The sequence below is a fragment of the Colletotrichum siamense genome (genome assembly GCF_013390195.1).
Source record: "Colletotrichum siamense strain Cg363 chromosome Unknown KSG_Cg363_contig12, whole genome shotgun sequence".
Lineage (NCBI taxonomy): Eukaryota > Fungi > Ascomycota > Sordariomycetes > Glomerellales > Glomerellaceae > Colletotrichum > Colletotrichum siamense.
In genome coordinates, this window is record NW_023501025.1 from 122,121 (window position 1) to 144,488 (window position 22,368).

At 53.0% G+C, this 22,368-nt stretch overlaps 3 protein-coding genes across 3 annotated transcripts; 2 read left to right on the forward strand and 1 right to left on the reverse strand.

The window, feature by feature from the left end:
- Window positions 1-4,108: 4,108 nt before the first annotated feature.
- Window positions 4,109-4,754, forward strand: CGCS363_v015045 (uncharacterized protein; the record flags this gene model as incomplete). The annotated part of the gene is made up of 2 exons (XM_036646894.1): window positions 4,109-4,339; window positions 4,401-4,754. The coding sequence occupies 2 exons, from the start codon at window positions 4,109-4,111 to the stop codon at window positions 4,752-4,754; spliced, it is 585 nt and encodes a 194-aa protein (XP_036487888.1).
- Window positions 4,755-10,114: 5,360 nt separating this feature from the next.
- Window positions 10,115-10,945, forward strand: CGCS363_v015046 (uncharacterized protein; the record flags this gene model as incomplete). The annotated part of the gene is made up of 1 exon (XM_036646895.1): window positions 10,115-10,945. The coding sequence occupies one exon, from the start codon at window positions 10,115-10,117 to the stop codon at window positions 10,943-10,945; it is 831 nt and encodes a 276-aa protein (XP_036487889.1).
- A 9,323-nt stretch (window positions 10,946-20,268) lies between these two features.
- Window positions 20,269-22,325, reverse strand: CGCS363_v015047 (uncharacterized protein; the record flags this gene model as incomplete). The annotated part of the gene is made up of 4 exons (XM_036646896.1): window positions 20,269-21,672; window positions 21,749-21,828; window positions 21,882-22,190; window positions 22,244-22,325. The coding sequence occupies 4 exons, from the start codon at window positions 22,323-22,325 to the stop codon at window positions 20,269-20,271; spliced, it is 1,875 nt and encodes a 624-aa protein (XP_036487890.1).
- Window positions 22,326-22,368: the final 43 nt, after the last annotated feature.

The following is a 22,368-nucleotide window of genomic DNA, read 5'->3' on the forward strand; positions in this document are numbered from 1 at the left end:
GCAAACATAGTGACGTTTGGAAGCAGCCACTTTCTCAAGAATTTGAGGATTGTACACACCCACAACACTGGCAACTCCAACTCCTGTTACCCTTTGAGGGCTTATAAGACACATCAGGGTGCCGTCCACGTTCGCGCACCACGACGACGCCGCTTTCGCCTTCGCGTAGCATGACTGCTCAAACATGCAGAACGTTGACCCCTCGCGTGCTGCCTGAACGCTCTCCGGGGGCCTAAAAATGTTGGCTATAAAGTCGAGACCCTTGCTTTCGGACGACCCTACCCTGTGAGCATCCAGAGCGGACTGCTGCGCTTTGGAACACAACAACATCACCGCTCTCATAGAGGGCGACCCTGGGTCCGGACCCGGCTTTGCAAGTACTACCGTGCCCTCGGCTGTCTGAACGCAGAGACTGCCACCTTCCGACCTGTAAAAGCACGATGCCGCCACCTTCGCGTTCCTCGTCAACTCTCCAATAGAGCTCTGAGACAGCTGCTATCTGAGTATACTCATAGTTCCACGTATCGACTGGGACACGAAATCCAGCTCCGTCTTGTCACTGCTGAATCTGTCCGATGTCAAAGTACAAGCCGCAGTCTCCGTCCTTCAGCTGCTTGGAGCTTAGAGTCGTGAACTCTACAAAGCACGCGTGGTCTTCGGGCATGTCTGTGTCCGGGCTCAGGCCGAGGTCGCGTATCATCTTTCTGCCTTCGCTGAACTTGCTCAGTTCTGGCACAACCCAGTTAGACGCCTCCCACAAAGACCCCTCAGACGAAAGGGGGTAGCAATGGGGCTCGTCCCCGTCGAAGTCGCCGTGAAACCCCGTGAACGCTTCAGGCTTTATGCCTATACAGGGTCTGTCCCAGATACTCATTGTCATAGGCTGTGTGCTCAGCCACGTAAGGGAGGGAGGACGAACGAGCATTACGTAGTCGCCTTCTTGGAGGCATCGCTCCACCATCTTGCCTGTATACTTTCCATCAGTGCCTTTTGCGTGGGCATAGAATACAGTTGTTTCTGCGAGTTCATTGGGTATACACACATAGTTACGCGGAATATGCACTTGCGGCACAGCCACAAGCCTTGAGCTGCCGGCCACAGGCGTGCTCATTATTGCTCTTATATGGCTACGCTTGGTGTAGTTGGTACGTTTAAGCGCGTCCTTGCACGCGTCTGGGTCTCGATCGAACGGCATTGACGCCGCCTTGAGATACTCTGTACTTATGGGCCCTGCTCTGACGGATAAGGAGTGGGGAGGAAAGAGGTTGCCCTAAGGTGTGGTACACATATGGCCGAAACACCCTGCATGGTGTCTACAGCCCGAGGAGTATTCGTCGTCGGTCGACTCCACCGTGACAGTTTTCAACTTGTGACGCGGGCCGAACGCCTCGAACCTCACCACCATCACCGCGTGACCTTCCTTCACTTCCGAACCGTCGTAGACGCGCTGTGTGAAATGCTCTGGGCCCATCGTGGTAGCACAACGCAACGGCGTTGCGTTTTTCATCGAGGTAACGCCAACATGGAACAAGCCAGGCCTTCACTGTTTTTCCTGTCTACGGACCCGCAAGCGCGGAAAATCCTCGAACAATCTGGATCGTTCATGACACTGCACGACGGGTTCGGAACAAAGCTCGTGCCTTTGCCCCAGCTTCATGTCACGCGCCCGAACTCAACGCGACTAAAGGCGGACATAATGGCGCTGTGTATAGAGAGAATAATAGAGTCGAACGAAGCGTATCGTGGGCTACAGGAGCTTAGGGTTGGGGTGGTGTGCTCCGAAGCAAGCGAGGCTACAGTTGTGGGAAAGTATTTGTATAGGCATACATCTGTATGTGTCGTCACGCCGAGCGGGGATCTTAGGCAAATAGTGGTTCAGCCCGGGCTACCTGTGCCTGTCCTGGAGACGGCGTAGTACACACTTACATGGTTCGAAGGAAGGGTTCTGCGGGGAGACAAGGCGGAGCGCCCGTCCGGGCGGGCGCCAGGGCAGCGGCGCCGCGCCCTCCACACCGACCAACCATGAACGCCGTCTACGCAGAGCTTCAAACACAGTGGTGCAACGGTTGGCTAAGGCGCGCGGTAGAAACACTCGACTGTCATCTTGTTTTACACTACGGCCTGGATACAGAGGTAAAGGGAAGGATCCATTCGTTTATTACCGTTCCCCATGGGCTAGGCCCCCAGCACACTGAGGTCGTGCAGGCTCGCTCTCAACTGTGGCCCAATTCTCTGAACCAAGATCCGCATCAACCCATACACGCTCGACTGCCCCGTCGATCGCCCGCCTTCTGAGAGATCGAAAAGCCGACCCAACAGGGGAAATACTCCAAGCCGTGGCCGTAAGTCAAGATGTCTGAGCCGACTGCCGACATGGACTTTTCGCGATGGAGCCAGCCTAGTCAGTTGTCAGTTTTTTTTCGATGACTTTTTGTTTTTGCCACTTACTTCAGAATGTAGAAAATGTCCTCGAACTCAACGATTGTGTGCTTGAACTCGGCCGCATCTTGGTAGATTTTCGTTCCAGCAGTCAACAAGGTGCGCCTCCAGGCGGCAAACAGCCAAGAAGAAAACTTAGAAGGGAAGAAAGATTTCGTTGAAGGTGAGCTGGAGGTATTCGTACTCGTCCATGTTTGCTTGGAGCTGTCTGTTGTTGGATGGAGAGAAAGGAAGTAAAGAAGCAATCAGACGTTATACCCAAGCAAGGATAGACTGTGGTGAGATCTGTGCGAGTGAGACACTTTGCGACGGTGATGTTAAAGGCAGCTGTCGTTGTTTGCTCTCTCGACTGTGGAACCCTGAAGGAAAGGGTAAGCAGGCTTCCAACCTGGGTGCCATGGACTGAGGGGTTCCTGTCCGGGGACGCTTCGGATTTGAACTTCTCTTTGCTGTCCCGAAGTCAACGATCGTGTGCTTGAACTCGGCCTTTCCATCTTGGTAGATTTTGTTGACTGCCGTATGACTCTCACGGGGAAATATTCGAGGGCCAGGATGGCTCACAGAGAAGCCTCTATCGAACAAGGTCTTCGAACTTAACGATTGTGTGCTTGAACTCGGCCTTTCCATCTTGGTAGATTTCGTTGAAGGTGATGGTTTTAGGTGCCATGGATTGAGGGGCTCCTGTCCGTGGACGCTTCGGATCCATTTCCTGGTAAGAAGAAATCTCACCGGCGTCTGTCTTACGGTGAGGTGGTTCCACTCAACTCCACACGGCCACCCCTAGACCCGCTCCGTTCGCTTGAGTGTGTTGTCGGTGAGGATCCGCCTGGAGCTGTCTGGCAAATTCTTCTTGTCGTCCCGGAGAGAGATGCATGCTCAAAGTCTTTCCATGCGTGCCATGTTGGACAACTTGACGTTGGCTGACGCCTCTGCCGCTGTGGGAAGGTTTGTGTAGTCGAAGAAGAAGACTTGGAAGGGAAGAAAGAGTTGATTGTTGGGGATTGGGATGTTGGGGTGTTGGTGAAGTCGGGACGTTGGTGAAGTTGGGACGTGGATTCGGGCAGATTCCATGGAATCATGATTGTGGGCAGAGACAGGAGGGGCTGGGGGGAGCGCCATCTATATTGGTTCTGAGGACAGGGACACCCTATCGGTACCTACCTTACCTTGCGGTGCACCATTAGGGTACCTACCTTGCGGTGCACCATCAGGGTCACCATTAGGGTAGGTGCGGCGCATGGGATACCTGGACGTCTTTCGGAGGCAGGGACGTGTCTCCAGCAGGGTCCTGCTGTTGCGTTCTTCCTTCCAGGTTCCGTCTCCGTCCAGGAAGGTACCTGCTCCGTCCATTAAGGCACCTGCTCCGTCCATTAAGGCACCTGCTCCGTCCAGTAAGGTATCTGGTCCGTCCAGTAAGGTACCTGCTCCGCACCTACCTTACCCAAACACGCCAAAGTAGATGCCCGGGCGCTCGCTGACCTTGGGCGGCTCCACCCCTTCCTGCCCTCAACTTGAGATTTCACTTGCAAGAGCACTCTGCACCCGACAACAATCACAGTCGTGACGTCGAGATGGACCTGCCCCACACCACTGCACAGGTGCGCCGCCATCCTCCCCTCCAATCCACATCCATCTGGAGGCGGATGACGATGGCCGTGACGATAGCATGATGCTTCCGACTCTCGACCACTTCTCCAAGCTTGTTGAAGACAACGAGGACCACGACGCCCAATCTCTTGTCGAATTTGTTGTGGCCAATGACCTTCTCGAGCCCGACGATCCTTTGCTCGATTCGGCAACCCCCGGTCATCCAATCGTCGCCAGTCGACCCGGCGAGGACAACAACCAGGGAGATGAGTCCGAGCGCGAGTCTCGTGTCAGCACCCCACAGCCAGATCCCGTAAGCAAGCGACATGTCATCCTCTCCAAGCAACCCCGCTGACTAAATTCCGTCCTTCCAGATCCCTTTGTGGACCGAGAACGAGGCGCATGCCCTGACTTTGCTTCTACAAACCGCATACGGTCCTCTGACCGTTGGCCAAGTTGCGGAGCAGATGGACCGCAGCGCCACCGAGGCCACAGCCATGATCGTCTGTACTTGGCTTTCAGCCATTCGCGTGTTGGAGGGACGGGCCGTTCCCTGGTGGGTCGGACGCCCCGTCGTCGACAGCATCGGCTTGGGCCGAGTCGCCGTCTTCATGCGGAACGGAATGCAAGTCGTGTTGCGGCTGTATGACACACAGGGCGAGCTTGATCTCGAGGTTCCTCTCGACAATCCGAGTCAAGTCTACGACTACGAACCCCATATTTTCTGAGACGCGTCGCTGCCGTTTGTCGGGCTTCTTTGTTTGTCGTTTCCGAGGTTGGCTTGCATCCAGGAGTCGCAGATACACCCGACGTCATTTCTAAGACTCGAAACTTCACCAGCAGCCCTCCGTTAGCTAGCAGCCTCTCGAAGAATACAATCTGTGAAAACCGCCTCCATCATTCCGCCTGAATTGTCGTGCAACCCATCTCGTCGAGTGACCTTGGAAGCGGAGTGTTGTGCAATTTAGGACGACAAACGGTCGCGAGCCACACAAGTGTTTGATTGCAATGGAAGGGTCAAAGTGGTGCGGCGGGGCTCACCGTAGCCCAGTGTGACGGGACGGGAGGCGGGGGACACTGACGCTGTGGAATATCACAGCAGATACTCCGCCCGAGAGATCTCCGACCGGGAGTCTAGTCCAGTGCAGGCCGCACAAGACGCGCGCATCCTCCGGGCGATGACAGCGACTGGGACAACTCCGTCTTCTTTCTTGTTCCTGCCCGTCCTCTTTCTTCGCTTGCTCATACTTTTAGGCCTTAAAAGTATGACCATGCCTCTGTCTGCCTGGGGCAGCAACTCCACCCTGCACACTTGTCCCCCCCGCTGAGGGTGGCAGCGACTACCATTGACCGTTGACCACCTTGGAAGTGTCAGGTGTTCATCCAGGTCCTCATGGAGCAGTTACTGCCTGGGTGCCGCCTAAGATCCAGACGGGCAGGAGGCAGCGTAGTTTCCCGCCTTCCCTGGGTCTTGCCCGAGGTCTGTGCAGGTCGTAAAATAGTATGACCTACACTGCTGATTGGATCATGGTACTCCACTCCTGGGAGGTGGCCGGCACAATGCACCGCGACTGCCTCCCATTCTGATCCTTTCCACCCACTCCTGTTTTGCATTTGTCGTTTCCCCCATAGCCTGCTTTTTGCTCCGGGAGGAAATTCTCCGATCGGGCGGCCATCTCCACTGGCAAGCCTGGCCGTAATCAATCGAAGGCCTGCCCGCGCATTCGATCGAACGATACGAACATTCGCCAGTGTGGTTGCATGCGGCGAAGGGCTGCAGGTCCTGGCCCGGCCCCCGCGGCGGCGACAACCAAGTCAGACGCAGTCGCATACGACATCTGACTGTGACCATGGCTTGTCTGGCGTCATTCTCTCCTCGTCTTTGTCAACTTGGCCCGGCCCAGTCCAACATTGTCGAGCAGGACAAACCTTGTCATCGATCTGCACGGTTGAAGCAGCATCTTCCGGCATTTTTCCCGCCGTCCGTCTCCCCTCGCTCGACTCAAGCACCAGATTTTGCTTCGCCCTCCCCCCAGGTAAGCAACTACCCTCGCTACATCATCAATCAGACTTCAACTCGGACCAGCTAACATGGAATGAAGTACCAAGACAAACCCCACGGAACAGACCTCGACCATACCCCTTTAACGAACCGAGAGAGAACAAGCATGGGCTGTCCCTTGCGGACCACAACTTCCTGCCGAGGGCTACAACTTCCGCTCCCTGACAACAACCCGAAGCCGACGTCGGCAGCGGTCGCGCTCATGGTCGGTGTTATCAAGGCTGTGGCGGACCGCCTCGCGCGCGACACCCTCAAACTCTATGCTAACTGGTCGGCCCAGCATGCATTTGCTAGTCGGCAATGAAGTGTCGCCGCACAGCGCGTCGTCACGGTCGGTACCAACGCTTCGAAGCTCGCCGTTGACAGCCTGGTCAGCAAGGAGAAGCCTTCCGGCGCGTTGTTCCAGTTTGATGTCGACGTCAATCCTGGTTCGCCGCCGCTTAGTCAAGCAGCGCGGCCGGCCTCATCATGAGCACCACCAGAGGCGTCCCCATACCCGAACAGCGCGTGCAGTGGCCCCTTGGCGAGATTGTCCACTTCATGCGTCTGCCCACCGTTGAGGGGCTTGTGGTATCCGATACGCAGTCGTCCCCGGCCTTCTCCGATGAGAAAGCCTACCACGTCTTCCTCGGGGCGCCACTGCTGTGTATAGGCAATACGGTCGGCATGCTCACGGTGCTGAGCCAGGCCTTTGGGGTCTACTACAAAGAGAAATCGGGCGGCTCTAAGCCACCATCTTCATGCTCTCAGAAATGATCGCCTCGGACGAGCTCGATAGGCGTCTCGTCGCGGGCGAATGCGACCTTGGTGATGATATGCCGTTGCACATCGTCGCTCTTGTCACAGATGAGGGTCCCTACGCGTGCGGAATCCGGCGGGTCAAAGGGGGGGGGCGCACTATCATCAGCACCAATCGCTGGAACGTCGACTTGGTCCACGACGAGGGGTTCATCGAGTGTGCGCCCCGTTCGTGTAGGCCAAATGAGCCGAGAGCGAGCTATCACGAAGGAGAGGGCAATCAGAAGGGTGGCCGTCGCCTCGGAGGCACCTCGCGCGCCGAAAGGCCCATGGTGACAACGGCGGGAGATGTTGGATTGTAGGGAAAACCAAAAAGCTGAGCGCAGAAGATTTCTAGCCGCTAGCATGACAAGACCGGGATTCCAGCGTGTTGAGACACAGTTCCCGAAGTGCTAGCGAGAGAGACTACAGGAGACTATTGGAGAAGAAAGCAGAGGGAGGAGAAGCAGAGTCTAAAAACATAGCCATGTGCCCATCATCTCTGACGCAAACGATCAACCAGGGAGAGGTTGTGCTGGAGACGGGCTGCAGTGCGTTTGAGTGTAGCTCACACGTACAATTCCTTCTGGTGAACAACGGCCCTCGGTCGGCCTTCGCAGCAAATACTGAAGCCCCAAACATGCAGTGCGTTGGTGAGCAGACCGTCTCCAGCCGTGAGTTTTCTATTCCTAGTCTATGCCGGCGGCTTGGACACTTGATCCCACGCCGAATCATGAGAGACTGTGACCATTGCATGTCTGAGGCGGTTTGCGGACCTCACCATCCCATTCTTACTCACCGCGATACAGCATTCGGATTCAGCTCATTCGATAGGGAAGGCGCCGTCTAGCAATCGAGCCAATTTCCATCCCAGCGTAAGTCCTGAACCAGCGCCTGCGAACACTTGAAGTATGGTGGCAGCGATGCTCGCAAGGCAATTTTGGCCGAGCCTGCGACAGGTCCAACTGGCAGCGACTCCAACATCGGGACCGAGGCCCGAATCTGGGCCGTAGGTCCAATCCCGCCTCGACGCATGGGTCGCCCACATCACTCTGCGGCCATACGCGTCCGGCGCTTGGTGAGATCGAGGGTCGCAAAAAAAATGCAGATGAGGTCTTCCAATGCGAACAGCGCTCTCGTTGGAAATCTGGGATCTTTTGCTCCCGTCTTCCTTTCCGACGTTGCAATGCCGTCACCCGTCTTTTCGCGACAATCATCAAGGTAGACGGCGATGTTGTGACCGCGATTACGGCTGGTGCAGTGCGTTTGGGAAGCAGCACGTTCTAGAGCGCGCCTCACCGCGACCTTTTGGGTAAGGTACATCGCTGTCGCATCTCTTCCGGGGTTGATTTTCTTTGACGTCCTCCGTTTGCATTGGGCATGATCGCACTGGAACCGGATAAATGGCAGGCTGACTTGCGGTTTGGCAGCACGGTGTCCTGAACCATCATCACTGTTGCAATTGCAGTACTCGGGCTGTTGTCCTGGACCTCGTAGTCTGCAACCAATTTTGCCATCTGCTCTAGCTGACTCTCCATCGCAGCGAATCATCAGGTGAAATCGGAAAATTGGCGTGGTAAGGTAGATGTGAATGCTGGAGGTACATGCCCACTGCAGGTCGGGGGCTTTCTTCGACCTGCATTACGTAAGGCACGCAATGGCCCCGACCTGGACCACTTCACTTGCAAGCCTCCGTGGCTGAGGCCATAGCACGGATCTCGCTGGGATTTTCCACAGAGGTGACCATGGACATGGCTTAGACTAAACCCCTCCAAATCAAAGGAGCATAATTGCTGGCAAGGCAACTTAGCCTGCTACCAGATACAACTCCTTGTGGTGTTCAAGCTTGCACTGCGGTTGTCCAGGCTACGGTCCTTACCTTCTACTGACTTTTGACCTCGTGCAGGAAGAGTTCAGTCATCAAATCACCCCTTCCGAAATCGTCTCTCAGGCTGGGGACATACTTAAGGGCCTGAAGCCTATGCTTTTTCAATCCCGATTGCCTTGAAAAAACTGACTTCGAAGGACACGATGCACACCCCCATGCGCCGCACTTGTCTACGATACGATCAAATTCCGCAGCTGCGTGACAAGCCCATCGGCTTTGGCATGGAAATGAGCGTTGATTTGGTGCATCTGCTCATTATTACATGGGACCCGGCTGGGGTGTGCTGCGCAGGACGTGGATGGGCGCTGAGCAATGCAAATTGGTAAATTTTCCTACTTGCTGGACTCTAGCCAATACCGACGACTGTGATTTCGTGCTTATAAACACAAATCTACAAGACCAGGGTGCGTTCCCAAATCCAATGACGATGCAAGTCGGAAAATGCAGGTCGGGAATTTTTCCGACTTGCACCAGTCTCCAGCCAATGGAGGCGCCTGGGGCACGTCCCTTGGGTACCCTGGCCGCTAGAGCTACACTCCGTTGCGTTGACAGCGTCCGCCCCCCTTTTTTTTCCCCGCTTATGCAAAAACATGAAAAAAAGCCAATTTTACGCTGTGACGCGCATTTCTCTGCATCGCACGCAAAACGCGTCAAAGTCATCACCAACACCTCAATTGCCGTCAATCACTATAGTCCCAGTAGTATTCAAACGTATAACTACACGATAGAGACATAAGGTGTGTATTTCATGCTTCCGTAGCAGTCAATCTACCCATCGAGGCATTGCCAACCCAGCTAGTCACCTCATCCCCATACCATTCGACCAACAAAAGGTCTATTTTCGTCATGAGAGATCAAGATGACATTTGCTGAGGAACAGAAGAAGAGACCTGCTGTATGACTTTATATATCTACTCAGCATACGGTTTGTATGGCTCTGAGTAATATATAAGCATACCAAGGGGCTTGATACGGTTCTTCAGAGCAAATGCTTTGGCAGTCAACAGGATTAATGACTCTCCTGATAGCTCAGCTTGTTCACGATATTGAGCAAGAGTCTACTGCTGTATAGATTGTGCCCTGTTACTTACAGTTTGCCGCTGGTCAGTACATGTCCGTGGTTTATTATATCAGATACATCGAGAAAGACGCCGGGCGACGACGACGATACAATGGCGCCCAGAATATCGAATCTACAGCTATCGACGATCGCGATGATACTGCCATTCGAAGACCAAAAGACCCACGAGCTGGCAAGTATCGTTGGCTGTACCGAACGAACGATTCGACGACATAGATCACGACGTAATATCACTGGCGAAGTGCAGAGATATAAGAGGTGCCGCCAGAGTCGACAAAAGATGGAAATATGGCATCGTACAGAGCTTCTTGAACTACTGCAGTACCGCAGCGATCTATCTCTTGAAGAGATGCAAGATTTCCTATTTGAAGCCTTCGAGATCCAGATCAGTCGTTCTGCAATCAGTCGACAGTTAAACTCAGCTGGCTGGACGAACAAGAAGTCCAAGATTATTGCTGCTCAGCGAAGTGACGAACTACGATACGAGTACTTGTACCGTATACGACGATATCGCCCCGACCAGCTGGTATTCGTCGACGAATCCGGCGTCAATAAGGATACTGGGATACGGAGGACTGGATGGGCGCCGAAAGGGCTTGCTGCGTTTCGAACTGCAGAGATTGATCGGTTTCAGAACTCTCGCGTACAGATCCTGCCAGCCCTCACGTTGAGCGGTATCCTACACTTGACTACGTATTATGGTACGACTGACGGCGATGGGTTCTTTCGTTGGCTACAGGAGTGCCTTATCCCGAAATGTGGGCGTTTTCCAGAGCCAAACTCTGTCATCGTTATGGATAACCTCTCCTGCCATCGTATACCTGAAATCGAGGGTTTATGCCGGGTATCAGGTGTCCATCTCGAGTTTCTGCCTCCGTATTCACCAGACTTCAACCCCATCGAAGAGTACTTCGGCGATCTAAAGCGATACATCAGGAAGACGTATTCGAAGTGGAACAACGATGAGAATGACACTCGGGATTTCATGGAATATCTACGTGACTGCGCTATGGAGATTGGGTATCGTCTACCCCAGATCGAGGGCCATTTCCGCCATTCGTTCGTCAACTTTGATGGGACAGAGCATATATTTGACGATATCGAACTATAAAAGGGAGGATTTGCTGCCAATATTGAACATCAGCAAGCAATCCAAATTTTCATCGTGCGTTCGCGCGCAATAGATCTTAATCGTGTCGTCATATGATGGTCAATCATCAAATCCATGATTGTAGCCAACAAGATTGCCAAAAGGTTAGCCACAAGCGCACCAGAACACAAAAAATATACCGTCGTCCATTGTTTTCGTCGGTAGCTACGTATACATATCAATTTTGCCTGTATAACGGCTGAAACGCGTTGTTGATGCTTGTGACGATGATTTGTGATGATGACACGTCATCACGATCAGAGACTTCAACCATAGTCAGAGACTTCAACTGCCCCTAACCAGTATCGGGATGGACCGAAGTGTATTGTTTGCAGATCCAAAATAACAGTAATTCTATTGCTTTTATACGTATAGAGCGGCAGTGTTGAATCTACGGCTATGGGTAGACTTTTCCGTGGTTGAACACGTCATGCAAAAAAATCGCGCATACAGTCAAACTTCACACCACTCTTGCTGTATCACTCTTCTTCGTTATCCTCCTCCGAGTAATACGTCTCTGTTGACGACGTATCACTCGAGATTTCAATCTGATTGTCCTCATCGCCTTGCTCGATTTCGTCTTGTTCGATCTGTAACTGCGTGGGCAGCATCTGCGACGCTGACAGCAGTGGTGACGAAACGAAACCAAAGAGTTCCGAAACGCCTACAAAGTTAGCCATATTCGACAGTAAACAGCTCTATATACACTCACCACGTCGACCAACTTCAACTGGCGTACCACGGATCTCTTGCTCGATGGATTGACGTGGCACTAGGGCGTCGATATGTCGGGATGACCCCAACTCGCCTGAAACTAGCGCCGCAGAGTTTTCAACTGGCGCCGCCGCCGTCCCTCCTGGCAATCCAGCGTATATTCTTGTATAAACATCTCCTTCTGACTCTCGATGGTTTGAATGAAGTTCAGAGTGAGATACCACGTCGGAGAGGGCGTCAGACTGCCCTCCGTAGTAGGCGCTGTTGTCTATGAAGGATTTGATCGAGTTCCTGACATCTTCGGTAAGATCTTGAGTAAAACCCTGTTCAGTAAACCAAATATCTGGTAACTTGCGAATTGCCCGCAAGCTACTGTCTACTGATCGCAGTTTCTGTAGCTTCTTTCTGAACCCTTCGTCGACGTTATATCGCTTGCCGCGGACGGATATAAACCACTTGATGAAGCTGGCCACTTGATCTAGAGCTTTTCGAGGCGAATCCGGTACCACTGGCGAGGACGAACGAATCGGGAGTGCGATACTTGGTTGACGAGTGCTTGGAAGGTTCAATGGCGGAAGAGTTGGCAACGAATACTGTGAGATGTTCGCATATGGCCAATATGCCGGCGGCGGCGGCGCCGGCGGCGGCAGCTGTACGTATGGGTTAGGATATTGAAGATGACGATCTGGCGCCCCCGCGTTGCCGTATATATTGACGATGGCGTTGCTGTTGGCGTTGGTTAGGCCAGATCTTGACCCTGATGATGGAAGTGCGGCATTTTCAGCCTTCTCTTCCGTCATCACTGTCGTCTCCTGGTTATCATCAACCTCCACGATATTCTTACTTCTCTTGCCCTGGCGTTTCTGATCCTCTATAAACTGGTCGTGAAGAATCTCACCAAGCAGTTCTTTAGGTGGTTCCATATTGTCAACGCCAGCCTGTCCAGTCATAATAGCCTTCGCCCACTTCTCTATATGGTGAGATTTGATCTTGTAGTGCTTCTGGCCTAGTATATAGCACCAGTTGAACTTCTCGTCGCCCGAACTATTCTTACATCTCTGGTACTCTGGGCAGATGTGCGTACGGAGAAGTTGTCTGTGCATACCCTCCTTCCGACGCTCGACGTTTGCAGGATCGTTAGCCTCACGATCGATCGCCTCTTGCATGCCGGCTGAAACGCCTGCTCGGCCACCTTTTCGAGGCGTTCGTACGCCAGTCACTATACCACCAGAGATTGGTACGGCGCTGTATTGCCACTTGACGGTGAGGTGGACTTCACCCCTCTCTTCAGCTTGTTCAAGAGAGGGGACAATATCAACCCATGGAATACTTGGCCAAGTGACCCCTCCAGTAGACGGATAGACCCGAGTGAAGATTGGTGTTGGTTTAGATGCGTTGGTGGGCTTCCTCCAAGCAACGACAACAGCGATATTGGCCTTCTTCACAATATACGAGTGAGCCACTTCTGCCTCAAGTTGGGCGCCGCTGTCTGCCTCCCAGTCTCTACTATTCGCATCTAATACAGGAGCAATACTGAATCTGTTATACGCGATGCTCTCGATGGTTAGATCGAGAACAGGTAAACCGTTACCCTTGAGCGCTGGGCCACGGGTAACCTGGATTTGTAGCAGAGTTGGTTCCTCGTTACCCATATCGTCCTCCTCTTCAAATACATCGTGGAACGACATAAACGTATCATCAGCGCTATGGCGAGGGGCCGTAGGCGTATCGTCCGCAAATCGAGTGGTTTGACGAGGGGTTGGGTTAACTGGGGTCGAGTCTGGTCGAAACGGTGGCATCGACGAAGGCAGAGTACTTCGGAGCCGGATCGTATGCGGCGGATCCTTCTTTCGCTTCCTCTGCGTTGTCGTTGCTTTTTGGCGAGAGGACGCTTTTGGAGCTCTTCGTGATGACGGAGGGGCTATAAGTACACGCTTTCTTCGCGATGTAGACTCAGCCGCCACCAAATCATTAGTCTCGGGTCCAGCCTCGGCGACGATAACCTCCTCGGCGGCCTCCTCGGCGGCCTCTTCGGCGGCGGCAGCCCGGCGAGCCCTCTCGGCGGGCGTAACGATCCTGATCGACGGCGAGGCAGAGCGTTGAGGAGGATCTCTGGCGGCGTCCTGTGCCAGTTGTTGTATACGTCGTTGTTTCCGCGTACCGTTGGCGATGGGTGACGGACGATGCCCAGAAGGGTCATCATCCGCCTGCCGAGCCGCGCGGCGGCGTTTAGGAGGCATCACGATGCCCTCAGATAATGAGATTCAATAGAAATAGATCAATTGAAGCCATCAGAATAGGTCAATTGCCGTACTACGAATATCTACGTGGCGTTGGGCAAATTTTCATGTATATACAGGGATTATGCGTGCGTAATTTCGGCAAAAAGGGGGGGCGGACGCTGTCAACGCAACGGAGTGTACAGGGCTTGTCCGTGTACCTAAGATGATCTCAAGTGGGACGACCGCCTCTTCCACGTGGTGACCCAGCCGGTCGGTGCCGTCTAGTCCCGTTTGGCTAGCGTCTCCACTAGCGCGGCTGGTCATCCGGCCTGTCCCCCTCTGTCCCTGGCGATCCCCACGGAAGACACCATCCTGCCTCGACAGCGAATCCTTACCTATCAACCTACGATACGTTCTCGCCGGATGCCCTCGCGATCCACCCACGATGGCCCCCGCTAAGAAAGACCGCCGCCGCAAGGGCCCCACGACTGCGAAGAAGAAGAAGACGGCTACAGCAGACGCCCCCGCGACCGGACCCCCCGACACTGCCGACGATGAGGTCGTCCTTGGAGCTTCAAATGAGAAGCGAGCTTATTACGACCTGAAGCCTCTATTCCCCCAAAACGACCGACAAGGTCGCCCAACTGTCTACTACCTATTCTTCGCCTTCCCTTCGTCCCAGCACAGAAGCGCCGAGGACTGAATGGACACTGCCCAAACTGCGCATCAGTTGGCACCTAGAACCTACGTCAAACAGTCGGGTGACATCGCCTGTGCGGCCTGCCATCCTGCCTGTGTGGGGCCTGCCGGCCCGGGGCCGAGTACTCGCCGGCGCACTCGCTCGGTAATCCGGCTGCTTCGTCGCGCGCCAAATCGAAGCCCTCTTTACGTGCTTAATCAAGCCCTCATTGTGTACGCGCGATTAAAGCCCTTGTGGGTGCCTGATTGAAGTGCTGTATTGCACGCCTGATTAAAGCGCTGCATCGCCTGCCCGATTGAAGTGCTACGTGCGCTGTGATTGAAGTTATTGCTGGGTGCTGCGGGTGAAGGGGATCCGGCCAATGGAATGGCGATGACGGCTGAGATGGAATGAACAGATGCGCGGAAGATTGGTGCATGCGTCAAGAATGTGGTATAGTGCCGTTAGCGCGACCAATGCGAATGGGACCTCGACTTTCAGAGCTCGGATTGAAAACGTCTCTGGAAGCATTCTTCTGGGGCGGTAAAGACATGGACGATGACTGAGTGCTGAGTATTTCCCAGAAGGTGTTTGATCAAGTCAAATGGTAGATTGATACGATCGGCGAAGTTGTGACAACCGTCGGAGCAGGCGGTCGTGCAAGTGGGCATGTTGTTACACGGAATCTCTGCGCCCCTTGTTTATATGTACTGACCTGAGTATATCAATTGTTACTGAACATATCTGCACCTGACACCTCGCTGGCTTTTATGTACTGCGTACATCAGATGTGTCTAGACACATCCGAACTGCACACTACTCTAGCCCGCCCGAATTAAAAGTGTTCTAGATCTAGGACAACCTTACTTGACAGCTGGTCACAGACCGTAATGTTGCTATTCGGCTGTACTGCTTTATGGAAAGATGACCTGGTAGAGACTGCCAGCACCTCTTAAGGAATGGACTTGTTGGGGCGCTGCTAGCATCCAGCAATAGGAGTCTGGCTGAGACGATGGTAACACGTTTTTCTAGGGCGCTGCTCCTGCGTCTATTGCTCTATGTCAAAGTTGATGCCCCGACGACAGACTTCTACGTGGCCATTTTGACTGAGGGCGCGAGACGGAACGAGGCTCCGTGAAAAGCCTCTATCGTCGCACTGGTCGTCGGCCACAGATCCTGTGCCCTGTTAGGAATGCAGATCCCATGCTGAGTGCACAAATCGGGTGATTATGATCTTATGTCTCGGGAGACGAGCAATGTTTTTACTAAGCTGCAAGTAACTAACAACCAGAATGCACCAAAGCAGATATGATGCTGGCGGTGATGATCCTTTTCGGGCGTTGCAAAGTACCCAGCAACGGTAGCTTATAACACGCCTTCCTCAGGAGACCAAGAATGCCCCTAGTACGTCCCGCCAGTGGGGAGCTCTCAACAATAGGCGTCTACTGAAGCAACCTTTGGACATCTCAGCCACTGCTAATCAGTGTGGAACGAAAGGCGCACCAGCGGTGGAGGTGCCTGACAGCGTCTTGGGCGCTGAAATACGTCAGATGTTCAAGATACATATGCATTCTGCCACCCCTATAGATTGGAGGCTTTTGCCAATTACAAAAGCCTGACAAGATGGGTCGACATCAGTGTTAGGGGCGACTCATGTTGAGCTTGACATCTTGCGCCCGTTCAGACACTATAGATACCTGCCCTTGGGAAGGAATAAGCAGCTGAGGCGCTGAATGCAAGTTTATTGTGGCAGGCAGAGGGGGCAGATATCGTATCTAGAAGATTGGCGTATTAGCGCCGGGTCCTGGCTCTGCGCCGCTCGGACATGCATCCATCCGCAAGGGTCCCTCGGATATTATGGGCATTGAACAAAGCGACCTACTGGATATGGTGGTTCAGAAATGATACGGTAATGCACAAGCTGCCCAGGTCTTTAGGTTGCCGGAAGACCAATCCAGCCTGCTGTCGGACGTCTTGTGGTTGCGGTTTGGCCTAATTGTGTCTGGCTACATCTGAAGTAAGTAGGTATGTTCCTCAGGTGCTGTGGGTAGCTTAGCTAAGTTTTCAGTACAGACCACTTGCACAAGAGAGTACGTAATGCGTATTGCAGCCATGGGGTTGACAAATGGGAGGGTGCCCACCATTGCAAGCCCCAAGCAAGGGCGGGATGCTATGAGGTGACACAAACATCTCAGTCTCAGCGTGAAAATATGATGTTTGCCTTGGCGGAAGACACAAGCTGCCCTCGTCGAGCAATTTACCACAGACGTAACTGTAGTGCAAGCGGCAGTTTTGCTTTACTTCCATCCCGTCGACGTCGTGGGGCTTGAGGTGCATGCACTGGACGCCGCTAGATTTTCTGGGCACCTTTGGGGGCTCAGTTGTCCCGAAATGACTGACGTAATCAGTGCACATTGGATTAACAGGAGGAAGAAAGGAGGAGAGGCAGATGAGGTGACGGGCTATGCCTGTTAGCTGCTGGTTGCGACCCGGATGGAAGTTGGGTTCCACTGGGGGGAGTTTCCTGTAGCTCCTTTGACTGAACACCGACACTGGGGCGGAGCCTTTATGTAAGACTACTGCCGACTTTGAGACTGCTGATATGTCCGCACTTTCACCAGCCCAATCTCGATTCTCCCGTCTACATCGACTCGGTACCCGTAGCGTGCAGCGCTTGATATGATTCACGCCCGATGACATTAACGTATCTTTGATCTCCACACTCGCGCGTCATCTAGCGTCAACCCTACGGCTTTCATTGCGATCCCTGCTCACAAATATCTTCAACCCGCCGACCACTCTGTCTTTCGGCGCGGTGACCAGAGTCCTGCGGGCCTGTATTCCAGTCTGCAATACATTTCTCCTCCATCTCAGAAGGATCCAATGGTCAACGCAATCTTGTCCAATGTCTTCCATGCCGGACTCAAGCGGCTGCTAACACAGGATCAGGCTTGCTATGGTAGAGCGTCAAACCAAATGCACCTCCATCACCCGTCCTGTTCCCAAATGGCAACGGCAATGCGACGAGCTGTGTCGACCGGTCTACTGTTAAGAACACTCTCTCGTACGCGAAAAACGCAGATCTCTTGAGCATCAATACGCGATTGAAAAACCGTCATCCGGAAGATCAGGAGATTTCGTACGCAAGTAATCAAAAGCCACGTTTAGATGATCGTGAAAGAAGCGGGGCTAGTAGGGAATGCGATGTTACCGGATAGCAGCGTCAACGACGGCAGACGGGGAGCCGTGCTCGGCTGGTGCGGGAAAGGAGCTCATGGCGTCTAGGAAATGTGCTGTAGCGGCGAAAGGGTGATTGAAATGAAGAGTCCCTTGAGAACGTCTCGCTTGGAGAGGAGAGAAGACTTGAGGATTGGGCTCTGGACTGGCGGATGACTGGCAGCAGTGAAACGAGCTGCTCCGACAACTTGTATACGTAGATACTCAGCTTTGACGGTCTGTAGTTGGTGCTGCTCTGAATTCTGAAGGTAGGATGGACTACGAACTCTCTCTTTTGTATTGGACGTGAGATGCTGATATCGTGTATCCTTTGAGTGAAGGGTTTTAACTATGCTTAGGGTGACGTTTGGAAGTAATTCGGGAAGGAAATACTGCTATGATTCTGATAAACTTCAGAAGGAATCTGCACTTCTCAGGTTGCTGCTGTCAATCAGTGCGGAAGGAGTGCAGAGCTGGATATCATCAGCGCACATTTGTTCAGGATGTGACCCTTTGTTAATGCTCTGCGATGTGGTGGTCCGATGGAAGAGACGGCCCATAGATTGGTGAGTGCCATATATCAGTCCTGATTCCTGAAGCTAAGTAAACAAGAGACGAGTGGCCGAGAGCAGTCCAAGTGGAAATTAATGCAAGGTCTTGAAGCAAATACACCAGAGGGTTTGATACTCCTTGTTGTCGATGTTGAATTGGATTTGAGAACAAGAAGACGGGGGATGATGAGGCGCGGCATGTACTCGGCCTTGTGATTCCAGCCACTATCACGGAAAAAGCCACGGAAGGTGGAAGAAATCTTTGGCAAAGTCAAACGTACCTCGGCGCCGGCGAAAGAAAAGCTGAGGAGCCTGCTGATGAGCCTGGAAGGTAGAGAAGCGTCTGTCCTGCCCTGCAACGCACGTAAACTGTGTCTCTCGCTCAACTTGCCTAATTCAATCAGCAGGTGTGTATACTCATTGCATCACATGTAGCTGAATGTATTTGCGAATGCTACGTCAGATGTGCTATGATCCATCTGCAGCCCGAGGCTTACCCGCTGCATCTTCCCTCCAAGACACAGCAAGGTAATACTGACGGCCGCCTCAAGATACGGACCAACTCCGAATCCGGGTGGCGTCACGCCCAGCTCTGAGATTGCACCATTTCTCGCGTTTAAAACGTTGTTCGTTTCCGCTTTCGTTCGTTGCGATCAACCCCACAGGAAAGTCTTCTTCCATCCAAGGCACGAGTAAGACTCAATGTCCATCAAACTTTGATGACGGAGCTGCGAAACCAGCAGCATGGATATCTCCATCAACACGTTTCGCGTTCAGTATGATGACAGATCTCTAGGCTATTGCATCAATGCTGCGCAGCCAACAGTCCCGATCGAGCTGCCTTACAGCTCGCGTTTGACATGGGGGATACTGATGGACTTCCTCAGCAGTATGTCACCAGCAATGCCAAACAACAGCTTCGCCTATCGCCCGGACACTTCAGCACCGATGACCAAGACTAGGGTCCGCGACGACGACGACGACGGTTATCATCTTTCTGTTGGTCTCCTAGAGTTTCTTGCCACAGAGGCTACCCATCACTCCCACGACAATCACGCGCTTCAGCATGACGAGTGTGCATGTTAGAGCGTATGTTCGTAGTGTTTTGGTCTAGAGGGGCGGCATACCCAATCAAGATGACTGTCTCGACTCGGGATGTCTGCTCTTTCAATGAATTCCATAGCTAGGTAGCGTCCCTGAGCCAAGGATCAATCATTGAATTCAGCAGTACTTTCGTAATTATAGGTAGACTGCCTGAATTAGAAGCAAGCGAGCGGGGATTCAAGATATCGGCACAGACAAATTTTGCGTTAGGCGAACAGCTTATATGCCCAGCGTATGCGGGCTGGAAATGGTCGCTGGACAGCCTTGAACGCGTGTCATACGCGAGAGCTGGCAAAGATTAATCATCGATAGGGTCAAAGCAGTGAAATCATTGAGGTTTATGAGACACAGCTACTACTATTGGCATTTGATGTTGCTAAGAGGCGCGATACTACACTATTGAGAGAACACTTGAACCAGCACAAAGAGCTACAAGTATTGCATTTTCATTTTCACTAGCAGGTAATGATTTGCTCCGCAAGCGCCATCGGAGAAATAAATATATACAGCAGAGAGACGGACAAAGTCCCATAAAGTAAGCCATCGTGCACAGTCTACCAAAACTGAATGATCCTCTGACGCAACAAATACGGCTGATAGTTCCTCTGTCGAGAGGTTCACCACTGCTAGAACAAGTCGGTATTCTTGCCCAACTGCTGCAGGGCTACCTGACGTCGATCAACATCCTATAGCTCCAAGGTGAGCTGTGTCAACAGAGAGCATCCACGCCTTCCGTTGCGTATTGAATGTTGAGAGCCCTCCTCTTCATGGCTTGACACCTTGATGCTAAGAGACTTGCTAAGTCCACCTCGTCTTGAGCAGGTCGACGATTGCACGCATTTGGTGTAAGGCGGCTCGTCTGGAATCAGCCTTCGCAACGCATGCCTGAAGCTCCGCCGACGATACAACAACAGGGTATGCTGTCCGGAGCGTATTAAACGTGTTGCGTATGCCTTCAACTCTAACAATATAGGCTATCAGCCTCTTAGTACCAGCCGACACCTGTGATGTTATGCTCTCCATAATCTTCCGCTTCCACTCCCGCCTCATCTCTTGGGTGGCTGACAGGTTTTGACCCGTAATCATTGCTCCCTTGCGGAGGGTGATTGGCTCATCTTCAACCAACTTGATCTCGTCATAGCCAGGATGTAGCTTCCAAGCGGTCATCGCGGTGCGTGGCGGCGTTAGGAGAGTCTCAAGGACGCGCCTCCAGAGAGACATGTCAACAGGGCCCGAAGACAAACGTTCCGTCAAAATGTACATCGCGTTGACAAGTACCGCCACGCCGCAGTCGGTGTCGTTCTCTTGCTGGATGCCGTGCTTCCAATCAAAGTTGGCCAGCACATTCGGCAGCCAACGTGGGGAAACCTTTGACAGTGCGCTCATCGCTGCACTCTCGGCGTCCTTCTTCCAGGAAGAGGATTGGCTCAACAACGAGTCCCAAATTTCAAAAGGCCCAGAATGTCGGCGTACCAACAGAACCCAGTGCTCTGCCTTAGGCAGATGAAGTGGAAGTAGTATCGTATGGCTCTCTGTCATGGCTTCGAAACGTGCGGCGAGCGGAGGCGACGAACCTTGAACGATTTGCGTGTGAAGGATAGACACCGCGCCTGGGGGAGTGGCCCCGCTGATCAAGTCGAACAATGTGTTCATAGCGTCGCAATTGAGTCGTACACCAGGCCGTAGCCTTTCCGAGACCCCAGGCGGTAGCCGTGACCAGTCAAAGTGGCAGGAATTCTTGGTTAGGCCTTGGTCACCTGCGGATTGGTGTTGTCCTTCTGGCGTGCTGTGCTGATCGACATGTGCATCTTCAACCGGCTTTAGGGTTGACGTCTCAGCCATAGCCATAGTAGATACGCAAGGCCTGAGGGGAATGATGAGAAATGACTCTTCAGAGACCAAGGTCAGGTGTTCGGGCGGAGCAGAGTTGGGTGTAAGTGAACCGGTGGACATCGGATGTGGGTGATGGCTGGAGACCGAAGATGCGCCTTCGATGGAGCTGCTCTGTCGGATGTCCTGTGTGTCCGAGCCCGGTAAGATGACACCAAGGTCATTGCTAGAGTCGATCACTATATCGCACTCAAGCATAGCCTCGGCCAGGTCAATGTCTTCCAGCTCGCTGTGTTCAAGGCAGGAAAGAAAAGTCCCCGACCTCTTGTTCTCAGCCTCCCGACTGTGTTCCTCAATATCAGAAGTCACAGTCTGATCTACCTCTAATTGAGCAGCAGATTGCCGTTGGAGAATAACAAGAGCGGCCTGGACGTCCGAGGGAACCTACTCGCTCGTTCGAGAGACTCGCTCTGGGCCATTGCCTGATCTCCTTTAGCCTCATGCCGTCTGCAAGACGGGATATGCAACCTAAAAGCTGTAAGAGGAAGCCAGCGTCTTCAGATCGTAGAAGAAGCGCCTACTCGTTATGAAGTTGAATGATCTGAGAAGGGCTTCGGGGGTGATTTGCCAAGCTTGACTGACGGACCTGACCACTCCACCGAGCTTGTTTCCTGCCGTTCCCTTGATGACGTTGTAGAGACTTTGGATAGACCCGGGCAACTGCGCAAGTATCTGCTGACTGGTATGGGGGGCCTTGTACCGCGTGAGCACTGCCTCCAATTCATCCAAGTGCGCGGTTATATGATTGTTCTCCTCGGCGTGACGAACTAAGTGTTCGTGGTCCTGGTTCAGGGGACGAACTGGCGTGGTGAGCAGAGATTCGGGGCGATCTGGACAGAAATAGTTAGCCGGAATGTAGATGAGAATTAGATAGCTTGATCATCTTGCGCGACTTTGCGATCCTGCCCTGATGAACGGGATCCCGTGACCTTTTTTGCCGAAGATAAATCTTGGATTGGCTGCATTGGAGGCACTAACGACGACCACGATGGCGCGCTTGACAACCTC